The sequence below is a fragment of the Pecten maximus genome, chromosome 12 (genome assembly GCF_902652985.1).
Source record: "Pecten maximus chromosome 12, xPecMax1.1, whole genome shotgun sequence".
Taxonomy (NCBI): Eukaryota; Metazoa; Mollusca; class Bivalvia; order Pectinida; family Pectinidae; genus Pecten; species Pecten maximus.
In genome coordinates this window covers 18302174-18316894 of record NC_047026.1, presented here as the reverse complement: position 1 = coordinate 18316894, position 14721 = coordinate 18302174, and the positions used below count along the sequence as shown (strand labels likewise).

Sequence of the window (14721 nt, the reverse complement as noted above, 5' to 3'; positions counted from 1 at the left end):
CTGACTGGCTCTTTTGTATTCTTTCGTCAATTTATATTGTTGTAGTTAGTGTCAATTGTAACTGTAAATTTAATTTGTTTGTGGTGAAACAATGAGGATCAAGTTTCATTTTTCACTGGCCAATATTACTGTTTGGACCAGATATTTTATTGATAAACCTGGTAGTGACCAAGCTCTAATAGATGTTTGAAGCGTTACTACTATTCTATCTTAAAAGTAAACATTCGTTACTCCACAGGTGCCTGACTCGTTTCATAAATTAATAACATATAAGAGTACATTTAAATGAGATTTATATTTATTTATATTTTTAGCCCACCATCATCAGATGGTGGGCTATTCAAATCGCCCTGCGTCCGTGGTCCGTGGTCCGTCCGTCCGTCCGTCCGTCCCTCCGTCCCCCCGTCTCTCCGTCCGTCCGTAAACAATTCTTGTTATCGCTATTTTTCGGAAAGTACTGAAGGGATCTTTCTCAAATTTTATATGTAGGTTCCCCTTGGTACCTAGTTATGCATATTGCATTTTGAGACCAATCGGAAAACAACATGGCCGACAGGCAGCCATCTTGGATTTTGACAATTGAAGTTTGTTATTGCTAATTCTCAGAAAGCACTGAAGGGATCTTTCCCAAATTTCATATGTAAGTTCCCCCTGGTGCCTAGTTATGCATATTGCATTTTGAGACCATTCGGAAAACAACATGGCCGACAGGCAGCCATCTTGGATTTTGACAATTGAAGTTTGTTATCGCTATTTCTCAGAAAGTACTGAAGGGATCTTTCTCAAATTTCATATTTAGGTTCCCCTTGATGCTTAGTTATGCATATTGCATTTTGAGACTAATCGGAAAACAACATGACCGACAGGCAGCCATCTTGGATTTCGACAATTGAAGTTTGTTATCACTATTTCTAAGAAACTAATGAAGGGATCTTACTGAAATTTCATATTTAGGTTCCCCTTGATGCTTAGTTATGCATATTGCATTTTGAGACCAATCAGAAAACAACATGGCCGACAGGCAGCCATCTTGGATTTCGACAATTGAAGTTTGTTATTGCTATTTCTAAGAAACTAATGAAGGGATCTTACTGAAATTTCATATGTAGGTTCCCCGCGGTGTCTAGTTATGCATATTGCATTTTGAGACCAATCAGAAAACAACATGGCCGACAGGCAGCCATCTTGGATTTTGACAATTGAAGTTTGTTATCGCTATTTCTGAGAAAGTACTGAAATGATCTTTCTCAAATTTCATATGTAGGTTCCCCTCGGTGCTTAGTTATGCATATTGCATTTTGAGACTGATCGGAAAACAACATGGCTGACAGGCAGCCATCTTGGATTTCGACAATTGAAATTTGTTATCGCTATTTCTGAGAAAGTACTGAAGGGATCTTTCTCAAATTTCATATGTAGGTTCCCCTTGGTGCCTTGTTATGCATATTGCATTTTGAGATCAATCGGAAAACAACATGGCCGACAGGCAGCCATCTTGGATTTTGACAATTGAAGTTTGTTATAGCTATTTCTGAGAAAGTACTGTAGGGATCTTTCTCAAATTTCATATGTAGGTTCCCCTAGGAGCCTAGTTATGCATATTGTGTTTTGAGACCAATCAGAAAACAACATGGCCGACAGGCAGCCATGTTGGATTTTGACAATTGAAGTTTGTTATCGCTATTTCTGAGAAAGTACTGAAGGGATCTTTCTGAAATTTCATATGTAGGTTCCCCTTGGTGCCTAGTTATGCATATTGTTTTTTGAGACCTATCTGAAAACAACATGGCCGACAGGCAGCCATCTTGGATTTTGACAATTGAAGTTTGTTATCGCTATTTCTGAGAAAGTACTGAAGGGATCTTTCTCAAATTTAATATGTAGGTTCCCCTTGGTGCCTTGTTATGCATATTGCTTTTTGAGACCTATCTGAAAACAATATGGCCAACAGGCAGCCATCTTGGATTTTGACAATTGAAGTTTGTTATCGCTATTTCTGAGAAAGTACTGAAGGGATCTTTCTCAAATTTCATATGTAGGTTCCCCTTGGTGCCTAGTTATGCATATTGTGTTTTGAGACCAATCGGAAAACAACATGGCCGACAGGCAGCCATCTTGGATTTTGACAATTGAAGTTTGTTATCACTATTTCTGAGAAAGTACTGAAGGGATCTTTCTGCAATTTCATATATAGGTTCCCCTTGGTGCCTAGTTATGCATATTGCATTTTGAGACCAATCGGAAAACAACATGGCCGACAGGCAGCCATCTTGGATTTTGACAATTGAAGTTTGTTATCGCTATTTCTGAGAAAGTACTGAAGGGATCTTTCTCAAATTTCATATGTAGGTTCCCCTTGGTGCCTTGTTATGCATATTGCATTTTGAGATCAATCGGAAAACAACATGGCCGACAGGCAGCCATCTTGGATTTTGACAATTGAAGTTTGTTATAGCTATTTCTGAGAAAGTACTGTAGGGATCTTTCTCAAATTTCATATGTAGGTTCCCCTAGGAGCCTAGTTATGCATATTGTGTTTTGAGACCAATCAGAAAACAACATGGCCGACAGGCAGCCATGTTGGATTTTGACAATTGAAGTTTGTTATCGCTATTTCTGAGAAAGTACTGAAGGGATCTTTCTGAAATTTCATATGTAGGTTCCCCTTGGTGCCTAGTTATGCATATTGTTTTTTGAGACCTATCTGAAAACAACATGGCCGACAGGCAGCCATCTTGGATTTTGACAATTGAAGTTTGTTATCGCTATTTCTGAGAAAGTACTGAAGGGATCTTTCTCAAATTTAATATGTAGGTTCCCCTTGGTGCCTTGTTATGCATATTGCTTTTTGAGACCTATCTGAAAACAATATGGCCAACAGGCAGCCATCTTGGATTTTGACAATTGAAGTTTGTTATTGCTATTTCTCAGAAAGTACTGAAGGGATCTTTCTTAAATTTCATATGCAGGTTCCCCTTGGTCCTTCGTATTGCATTTTGGGACCAGTCTGTCCTGAAAACAACCTAACAAACAAACAGCCATTATCACTAAATCTCAAATTTCTTATATAGCTAGGATTCCCTTGTTTGAAAAGTACTGGAGGGATGTCTCAATTTGCACAGATTAGTAAAATGAAGGAAAAAGTAGAGAAAAGATCAATCTGACATGGAACCTATAAAGATCATGCAATGGTGGGCGCCAAGATCCCTCTGGGATCTCTTGTATTTATATGTACATTTATTAGCCCACCATCATCAGATGGTGGGCTATTCAAATCGCCCTGCGTCCGTGGTCCGTGGTCCGTCCGTCCGTCCGTCCGTCCGTCCGTCCGTCCCTCCGTCCCTCCGTCCCTCCGTCCGTAAACAATTCTTGTTATCGCTATTTCTCAGAAAGTACTGAAAGGATCTTTCTCAAATTTCATATGTAGGTTCCCCTTGGTGCCTAGTTATGCATATTGCATTTTTAGACCAATCGGAAAACAAAATGGCCGACAGGCAGCCATCTTGGATTTTGACAATTGAAGTTTGTTATCTCTATTTCTGAGAAAGTACTGAAGGGATCTTTCTCAAATTTCATATGAAGGTTCCCCTTGGTGCCTAGTTATGCATATTGCGTTTTTAGACCAATCGGATAACAACATGGCCGACAGGCAGCCATCTTGGATTTTGACAATTGAAGTTTGTTATCGCTATTTTTGAGAAAGTACTGAAGGGATCTTTCTCAAATTTCATATGTAGGTTTCCCTTGGTGCCTAGTTATGCATATTGCATTTTGAGACCAATCGGCAAACAAAATGGCCGACAGGCAGCCATCTTGGATTTTGACAATTGAAGTTTGTTATCGCTATTTCTGAGAAAGTACTGAATGGATCTTTCTCAAATTTCATATGAAGGTTCCCCTTGGTGCCTAGTTATGCATATTGCGATTTGAGACCAATCTGAAAACAACATGGCCGACAGGCAGCCATCTTGGATTTTGACAATTGAAGTTTGTTATCGCTATTTCTGAGAAAGTACTGAATGGATCTTTCTCAAATTTCATATGAAGGTTCCCCTTGGTGCCTAGTTATGCATATTGCGATTTGAGACCAATCTGAAAACAACATGGCCGACAGGCAGCCATCTTGGATTTTGACAATTGATGTTTGTTATCACTATTTCTGAGAAAGTACTGAATGGATCTTTCTGAAATTTCATATGAAGGTTCCCCTTGGTGCCTAGTTATGCATATTGCGTTTTTAGACCAATCGGATAACAACATGGCCGACAGGCAGCCATCTTGGATTTTGACAATTGATGTTTGTTATCACTATTTTTGAGAAAGTACTGAAGGGATCTTTCTCAAATTTCATATGTAGGTTTCCCTTGGTGCCTAGTTATGCATATTGCATTTTGAGACCAATCGGCAAACAAAATGGCCGACAGGCAGCCATCTTGGATTTTGACAATTGAAGTTTGTTATCGCTATTTCTGAGAAAGTACTGAATGGATCTTTCTCAAATTTCATATGAAGGTTCCCCTTGGTGCCTAGTTATGCATATTGCGATTTGAGACCAATCTGAAAACAACATGGCCGACAGGCAGCCATCTTGGATTTTGACAATTGATGTTTGTTATCACTATTTCTGAGAAAGTACTGAATGGATCTTTCTGAAATTTCATATGTAGGTTTCCCTTGGTGCCTAGTTATGCATATTGCGTTTTGAGACCAATCCGAAAGCAACATGGCCGACAGGCAGCCATCTTGGATTTTGACAATTGAAGTTTGTTATCGCTATTTCTGAGAATGTACTGAAGGGATCTTTCTGAAATTTCATATGTAGATTTCCCTTGGTGCCTAGTTATGCATATTGCGATTTGAGACCAATCTGAAAACAACATGGCCGACAGGCAGCCATCTTGGATTTTGACAATTGAAGTTTGTTATCACTATTTCTGAGAAAGTACTGAATGGATCTTTCTGAAATTTCATATGTAAGTTTCCCTTGGTGCCTAGATATGCATATTGCGTTTTGAGACCAATCAGAAAACAACATGGCCGACAGGCAGCCATCTTGGATTTTGACAATTGAAGTTTGTTATCACTATTTCTGAGAAAGTACTGAATGGATCTTTCTGAAATTTCATATGTAAGTTTCCCTTGGTGCCTAGTTATGCATATTGCATTTTGAAACCAATCTGAAAACAACATGGCCGACAGGCAGCCATCTTGGATTTTGACAATTGAAGTTTATTATCGCTATTTCTGAGAAAGTACTGAAGGGATCTTTCTGAAATTTCATATGTAAGTTTCCCTTGGTGCCTAGTTATGCATATTGCGTTTTGAAACCAATCTGAAAACAACATGGCCGACAGGCAGCCATCTTGGATTTTGACAATTGAAGTTTATTATCGCTATTTCTGAGAAAGTACTGAAGGGTTTTTTCTCAAATTTCATATGGAGGTTCCCCTTAATGCCTCGTTATGCTTATTGCATTTGGGATCAATTGGAAAACAATATGGCCGACAGACCGCCATCTTGGATTTTGACAATTGAAGTTTGTTATCTCTATTTCTCAAAGTACTGAATGGATCTTTCTCAAATTTCATAAGTAGGTTTCCCTTGGTCACTTGCATTGCATTTTTGGACCAGTCTGTCCGGAAAACAACCTGGCAAACAAACAGCCATTATCGTTAAATCTCAAATTTCTTATATAGCTAGGATTCCCTTGTTCTTATATGTTATTATTTTATAAAACGAGTCAGGCACCTGTGGTTACACTATTATAAACAAAATGACCTAGCACAGTGAAATTCTTAGGAAGAACTGTTTTTACTAAGATCCAGAATTCTCTAATTAACATCATGTGGCACCAGGTATATAAAATAACTGATGATGATGTGTATGTATGTACCCTACAGCACAATTAGGTAAAAAAATGATGTCATTTTGATACTTTTTGTAGGCGTTTGCTCAATTTTCATTATGATGTAAATGCCAGTGCTATTTTACTTGGACGGCGACCAAGAATAAAACTTGTTCTTGTCCTACGTCTATTGACTTTGGTTGGTGTTATTACTTTTATAAACAAGTTGGACTGCATATTTTGGTCAGTGGTTACTGTCGTCGGGACAAAAACACATTTGTGTAAAGCTACCTCACAAAAGGTTAGCACATGGTATTGTGGAATCTGTTTACCTTTGTAAATTTTGTGTCATCATATATGTTTTGTATACAACAGCTATGATGGTGGGCCGATCATCGATTATAATTGAAAAATGCATCGATTGGAAATAATTTTAGCAACCTCGATCATATAGTATCGTAGCAATCAATGAAATTTCATCTGGTATTTGCCCTTATTCCGAAATCATTCTTAGAGGTTTGGTTTCTTCATATTGCTCATAACGCGATGGGGTCCCATTGAAGCATCTCACTGACCGGAACTGTGAGAACGGTAACATGGACGATTTGCACAGTCATTCCTCTGCAAGTTTGGCATTACTTCAGGTTCGAGAAAATTAAAGATGGTCTTTTTTGTTTATGTAACAAACAGAGCTAATAGTGTCTGAATGTTGTATAAACCTTTTTTTGTGTACCCTAAGAACAGTTCTCTCAAAAGTTACCACCAGGTAATAAAATCCGATTATAATCGATAATTGATCGGAAGAGGTCATCCGATTGTTTCTAATAATCAATTACAAAAATCTCATCCGATTCCCATCACTATATAAGTAGCTATAGGTCAAGTGCATCTAGTATGCAATAATCAATTGGGTACATTATTAATTTATATATATATATAGACCTAAAAATTCAAATTATTGCTATTATTGGATTGGGAGAAGGGTTATCTGGGAACAGTTTTTGCAGTGTCTGCCTTTCCACAATTTAGTCTGGGCAATTAAGTAACATATTACCATGACATTATTACAAAAATTGTCAACAGAGTCGTCAGTTAATGCTACAGAAATCTACATCTGTAACATGTTCATAACACAGTTATCAGTTCATGCTACAGAAAGCTTCATTTGTAACATGTTCACAACACAGTCGTCAGTTAATTATGCTACAGAAATCTACATCTGTAACATGTTCACAACACAGTCGTCAGTTCATGCTACAGAAAGCTACATTTGTAACATGTTCACAACACAGTCGTCACTTAATGCTACAGAAAGCTTCATTTGTAACATGTTCACAACACAGTCGTCAGTTCATGCTACAGAAAGCTACATTTGTAACATGCTCACAACACAGTCGTCAGTTAATGCTACAGAAAGCTTCATCTGTAACATGTTCACAACACAGTCGTCAGTTAATGCTACAGAAAGCTTCATTTGTAACATGTTCACAACACAGTCGTCAGTTAATGCTACAGAAATCTACATTTGTGACATGTTCACAACACAGTTATCAGTTAATGCTACAGAAATCTACATCTGTAACATGTTCACAACACAGTCGTCAGTTAATGCTACAGAAATCTACATCTGTAACATGTTCACAACACAGTCGTCAGTTAATGCTACAGAAATCTTCATTTGTAACATGTTCACAACACAGTCGTCAGTTAATGCTACAGAAAGCTTCATTTGTAACATGTTCACAACACAGTCGTCAGTTAATGCTACAGAAATCTACATTTGTAACATGTTCACAACACAGTCGTCAGTTAATGCTACAGAAATCTACATCTGTAACATGTTCACAACACAGTCGTCAGTTAATGCTACAGAAAGCTTCATCTGTAACATGTTCACAACACAGTCGTCAGTTAATGCTACAGAAATCTACATTTGTAACATGTTCACAACACAGTCGTCAGTTAATGCTACAGAAAGCTACATTTGTAACATGTTCACAACACAGTCGTCAGTTAATGCTACAGAAATCTACATCTGTAACATGTTCATAACACAGTCGTCACTTAATGCTACAGAAATCTACATCTGTAACATGTTCACAACACAGTCGTCACTTAATGCTACAGAAAGCTTCATCTGTAACATGTTCACAACACAGTCGTCAGTTCATGCTACAGAAAGCTTCATTTGTAACATGTTCACAACACAGTTATCAGTTCATGCTACAGAAATCTACATCTGTAACATGTTCACAACACAGTTATCAGTTCATGCTACAGAAATCTACATCTGTAACATGTTCACAACACATTCGTCAGTTCATGCTACAGAAAGCTACATTTGTAACATGTTCACAACACAGTCGTCACTTAATGCTACAGAAATCTACATCTGTAACATGCTCACAACACAGTTGTCACTTAATGCTACAGAAATCTACATTTGTAACATGTTCATAACACAGTCGTCAGTTCATGCTACAGAAATCTACATTTGTAACATGTTCACAACACAGTTATCAGTTAATGCTACAGAAATCTACATCTGTAACATGTTCACAACACAGTCGTCAGTTAATGCTACAGAAATCTACATTTGTAACATGTTCACAACACAGTCGTCAGTTAATGCTACAGAAATCTACATCTTTAACATGTTCACAACACAGTCGTCAGTTAATGCTACAGAAATCTACATTTGTAACATGCTCACAACACAGTCGTCAGTTAATGCTACAGAAATCTACATCTGTAACATGTTCACAACACAGTCGTCAGTTAATGCTACAGAAATCTACATTTGTGACATGTTCACAACACAGTCGTCAGTTAATGCTACAGAAAGCTACATTTGTAACATGTTCACAACACAGTCGTCAGTTAATGCTACAGAAAGCTTCATTTGTGACATGTTCACAACACAGTCGTCAGTTCATGCTACAGAAATCTACATCTGTAACATGTTCACAACACAGTTATCAGTTAATGCTACAGAAAGCTACATTTGTAATTTATTCATAACACAGTCGTCAGTTAATATGTGGTGCATGCCTGCGAGAAGCACAAGGGCTTGGTTACATAACTTGACACATTTGACCTTGTGTCATTTCATTTTACATGCATGTGTATGAGTACAAATGTTCATCATGTATTATTTCAATTTCATAAACAGATGCTTGTTGTTTGTTGAATTGTTTAACAATGTGTCATATAATGTATAAAACATGTACATCATCACCATTTATGTACCTGATAACATACGGTATAATTTCATGCTCTGGAATGTTTATTAGACTTAACGAATTATTAGTTTTCATCAGCTCATCAAGTTTAGGTTCTTTGAAACATTGAAAGCTTGAAAAAATGAAACATTGAAAGCTTGAAAAAATGAAATATTGAAAGCTTGAAAAAATCTTTATCTTATTGGTATTGAGTTTTCAATAAATTTGATCAATGTTATGGTTTGATTTCAGTATTTAACAATAGAATTACAGGTACATTCAAACCTGTCTAATGAGACACTTGATGGGACCAACCAAAAGTGTCTTAGTACACAGGTGTCTTAATACAGAGGTTGTCAAGGGGGATCGAGTAGAGTGGGGATGTTGATAAATGGGCCAAGCTACAGTTAGGACCAGTTATTGGTCATATTTTTTAACTCATTGGAATAATAATACATAGCAGTATGTGAGCATTTTTATATGACCATAACAAATTTCATGTGATATTAACCTCATATTCAAATTGTTTAAAGAACGAAATGCATATCATCAGTATAAGATAATGGTACATGTTACACTGTCTGTATATGTTATAATGTGATCATTAATCATCCCTGTTTTCCATATCTGTCGTGTTACATGGCATCGTGTCCTGTCCCAACCTGCCCCGTCTTGATGCAATATTTGAAAAATTTGAAAATAAAGCTAGATTTGGAAAAAAAACACCCATTATTAATTGCTTTAGGAAATTGTACAGAAAATGAATATATTTTACATTATATCAAAAATAAACAAAGTGTCCCAAAAATAAATAAAGTATCCCATTGGCCAATGATAAATTTATAAAAAATCCAGAATAAAAAATGCTTGGAACCACCTTATACCTTAATCATCAGCAATTTTAATGCGTTTTTAAAAGTTCCAAATAAAATCTTTTGAAATAGTACCAACTTTCAAATTTACATTTTGTATAATTTGTGTCCTGCTGACTCCAAGGTCACAGACGATTTTCATCGTCGAATCGCTGATATCAAGTCTAATTATGACTTTTAAATTTATGTACCAGATCTGGCTCTGTCCTTCCAGTTGTCACATTGGCCTTTTTAAAGCCGCAGCAATGTTTTTAGTCCTTGCATACACATAATATGATTTAAAAATGTATGTAAACATTTAGATTTCCCTATCTCACACAGGATAGACTTCAATTTTTGCCAACTTCTGGCTACTTCTGGTTATTTTTGTTTCATTACAATGTTAAAATGATCGATGCAATACATTGATCAGTGGTTTATATATATTTTATAGGGAATATTTTAGGCAAAGTTGCCTAGTATGATGTGGCATTGCACATAGTTACTGGTGTTTGATGTTTTCTTTTCTAGTAAAGTTAGAGATGTGATAAAAATCTCAGTAAAGGAAATATATAAATTCTTAAGAACAGTTCAAAGCCTAAAGATTGTATGAAAAGACATGCAAGATCATAGTTACTTTCAAAAGATATAAATGATTAATACATTAAAACCAAAAATGATAGAAACTGCATCCTAAACCTTCTAGGACTCATCAGAGATGCTAAGGGCCTAAAATAATTATAGGAGACAATGGAGGAATTCTTGAGGAAACTGAGAGTAGGTCGGATGAAATGTAACAATCGGGATGGGGACCTGCAGTCCTGAAATTCAATTAATATTGTAATTTTCAGTATTTCATTTCAAAAGAGCATAATGTGTATACTGAAATTTGTAAGTACTGAAAAAATGAATTAAAGTGTGACATGCAGGTTACAGGAAATCACAGTCCTTCCATCATCATACAATTAATGCCCAGCATTATTGACATTTAGGTATGTTTAACTGTATGGTGACTGTAGTAGGAGGTTTGTGATCTATACTGACCTCAAGCTGTATAGGAATCTTGGTTTAGAGGAATCAAAACGTTGAATGCCAATCAAAAACCTCAACAATTTATGCTTTTTCTTATGATTTCAGGTGGTGGTGGAAAGCGGAAGGGAAAAAGCAAAAAATGGAAACAAATTTTGAAATTTCCCCATATAACTGGGTGCATGGATATAAAAAATAAAATTTGTAAGTATTTTTTACAATAATTTATTATCATTTTCCCTATTAAATACAATTCTAAATACAGAAGTTTCAATAAAATATTTTGAGTCCGATTTATTTATCATTGTAAATCATGTTTAGACAGAAGGTCATTGTAATTCTAGCAGGCCCATTGGGTCTCTTGTCTGGTTAATTTTCTCCATGTTTATAAATTATGTGTCTAATTTCATTTCACTTGTATTTCTGTTGCAGCTCAGTCGTATCACTATATTGTGGAACAACAGCCCATTGGACGCGAATTGTTCCGTATGTACTGTTCTCGAACACCCACACTTGCCAAAGCCATCAGTTTCCTAGACATGGTGGTAAGTCCAGATAAGATTAATATTATTATCTTACATCTACCCCGTCAATTTTATCACAAATTTTTAATTACATCTTTAACATGGTTGTTTTATATACATAGAAAAAACAATGCTTTGATGATGCAACAAGAGACTTTGTCTACTTATGTTGTTTACATGGTGTTTACATGTTGTTTACATGGTGTTTCTTATCAAGAAATCCAACTGTAGTTGTAACTATTGACCTTTTATATCATCTGTCATTTACCTTGACAATGCCTCACTTTTGGCCTTTAGTTGAGCGTTCGACCCCTGTGAGGAAGGCTTTGGGCCCTGTCCCCTAGCCGAGACATACCAGAGTCTTTAAAAATGGTAGTTGCTGCTCCTTGCTTAGCGCTCAGCATATTAGGAGTGGGACGACTGGTTCGCCCGTTGTCAGTATAATGTGACCGGCTGGGGTGTGCTGCTGGGTGTCTCCGGCAGTATGCTTCAGTGAGGTAGCACTATAAATCGACAAAAGTTCCGGCCTATCACAAGGAGACTTAACACGAACATACCGCAGCCTCCCAAAACACACATACGCACTCACCACACGCATGCATGTCGCACGCACGGGAGGCCGTCCTTAAATGACCTTAGCTGTTAATAGGACGTTAAACAAAATAAACCAAACCAAACCAAACATTTACATAAGAGTCATGTGGAAGATCAGCAGTATAGTAGTTAATGCTGCAAGCTTTGACTAAGAACTGCATTTCATTTTATGCTTTCACCTCAATCTATATGTACTTCTGCAATTTCAGTATCACGAGTGGGTATCATGAAAGAAATCGTATTTAGAACATCCTTGTAATGAGATTTTCATTCCATGTTTGTGCCAAGTGAGGTCTGTAATCTATAAGTAAATATAAAAAGGTAGAATCAATCGCAACAAGTTTAAGTGTCACCAGTAAGCTGGATACTTTTCATCTGTCTTCTAGTTTCGCCTCCGAGGCTTCCTGTTAAATCTAAAAGTAAATAAATTGTAGCGTAAGGCAGGTCAACATTGACACCTTAATTGAAATGTTTTGTAAAGACATTCAGGGATTTTTTTGTAATGGGGACCTTGCTATCCTAACATTGGTAAAATTTATCATCATTTTACTGAAATTTGTAAAAACAATGTCGGCATTTTAACTTCGTTCTGAGTTGAAATATATAATAAAATACTGTAAAAATTCAATGATTTTTATGAATATTTCATTTGTAAATTGACACATTCCTTTAGAGCACAGACATCATTTTCCTAAACTTAAGTTATGACTTTTAAACACCAAGGTTAACTTTTAAAGACCAAACTGTCTTTTATACAAATTATAAACATTAGCTGATATTAGGTTGATATAAAATACAGGACCAATTTTTGTTAGGAATAAGCCCAAATACTGGACCCTACAGACACTTTAAAATCTGACATTCCACACTATATATACCATTACCGCAACTCTCAGATAACTCTATGTTTCTCAGTACCGCTAGTACTTTGAATATCCCAGCTATGTCAGGGAGAGGATATACAGTTGAACTTTGTTAATTCGAACCCGACGGGACCACGAGAAAACTTCGAGTTATCCGAGTGTTCGAATTAAGCGAGTTGTCATTTTTGGTGCAAAGTTTGGTCAATATTTGTTAATATTATATAATCATTATGACTCCACTCTGTCGCTCATCAGTTAATTGTAAAGACGGGTCAATACATGTAAATGTATATGTAATATTTCGTTCTGTCACTCGTAGTTTGGTGTAGTTTTGCCGATATACAGTTACGATAAAGTTTCTTTCGCTTAGTCACTTCAATAACGATCTGATATACATATCATGTTTGCAAAAGGAATAACGATAAAATGTAATTCAACCGAATAACAATTTATTAATGTTATATCAAATAGTCGTTAAATTTAACACAGATTATATGTAAAACATAACAGAACCATTACCTTATATTGGACATATAAAGTACTGTTTGATAGGTCTGCTTACCTTTTATTGATAACCACGCCATTTCCATGTGTATTGGCACAGGAAGTTGGGCTGCGCATGTGTGTATAAAATGTTACTGTTACTGAGTTGGCATATTATCCGATTTAACAGACTGCGCTGACCGTTACAGTCGTACTCTGAACACCTCGGCAGTAATTACGTAATTGTTTCATTAGTTTAAAGATTAAATAGGCACCGGTGACTGTTTCATTTCTACACCATGTAAAAAAGGTGTGTCAGAGATTAGATCTGCTTGAGCGAGCGGGTAGATGAGTTGTTGATTGTCGTGTGTACTATTATCGGCGACCGCCTTAGGAAATTATCTGATGTAAGTGAAACAGTACTTTTTATCACCGACAGTTGTTATAAGATTCCACCGACAATTTCTTTAATGAATTTATGAAACACTTATAATAGCATATAATAATCGGTAGGTTTGTATTGCCGATACGCCGATAAACGGAATTTCGATGTTGAAAAAATGTCGGCGTTTACCACTGATCGTTGTTGGACACAAAAATTATTCTTCGAGTTATTCGATCATTTCAAGTAAGATTTTTAGCCCACCATCATCAGATGGTGGGCTATTCAAATCGCCCTGCGTCCGTGGTCCGTCGTCCGTCCCTCCGTCCGTCCGTAAACAATTCTTGTTATCGCTATTTCTCAGAAAGTACTGAAGGGATCTTTCTCAGATTTCATATGTAGGTTCCCCTTGGTGCATAGTTATGCATATCGCATTTTGAGACCTAACGGAAAACAACATGGCCGACAGGCAGCCATCTTGGATTTTGACAATTGAAAATTGTTATCGCTATTTCTGAGAAAGTACTGAAGGGATCTTTCTCAAATTTCATATGTAGGTTCCCCTTGCTGCCTAGTTATGCATATTGCATTTTGAGACCAATCGGAAAACAACATGGCCGACAGGCAGCCATCTTGGATTTTGACAATTGAAGTTTGTTATCGCTATTTCTCAAAAAGAACTGAAGAGATCTTTCTCAAATTTCATATGTAGGTTCCCCTTGGTGCCTAGTTATGCATATTGCATTTTGAGACCAATCGGAAAACAACATGGCCGACAGGCAGCCATCTTGGATTTTGACAATTGAAGTTTGTTATCGCTATTTCTCAGAAAGCACTGAAGGGATCTTTCTCAAATTTTATATGTAGGTTCCCCTTGCTGCTTAGTTATACATATTGCATTTTGAGACCAATCGGAAAACAACATGGCC

General features: G+C 36.6%; 1 protein-coding gene across 1 annotated transcript in view; it reads left to right on the top strand.

The window, feature by feature from the left end:
* LOC117339870 (G protein-coupled receptor kinase 5-like) overlaps positions 1 to 14721 on the top strand; it is a 71582-nt gene that overhangs the window by 9541 nt on the left and 47320 nt on the right. Inside the window, exons 2-3 of the mRNA XM_033901580.1 lie at positions 11055 to 11150; positions 11379 to 11491. Of these exons, the coding sequence (XP_033757471.1) occupies positions 11055 to 11150; positions 11379 to 11491 (209 nt within the window). The remainder of the gene's footprint in view (positions 1 to 11054; positions 11151 to 11378; positions 11492 to 14721) is intronic.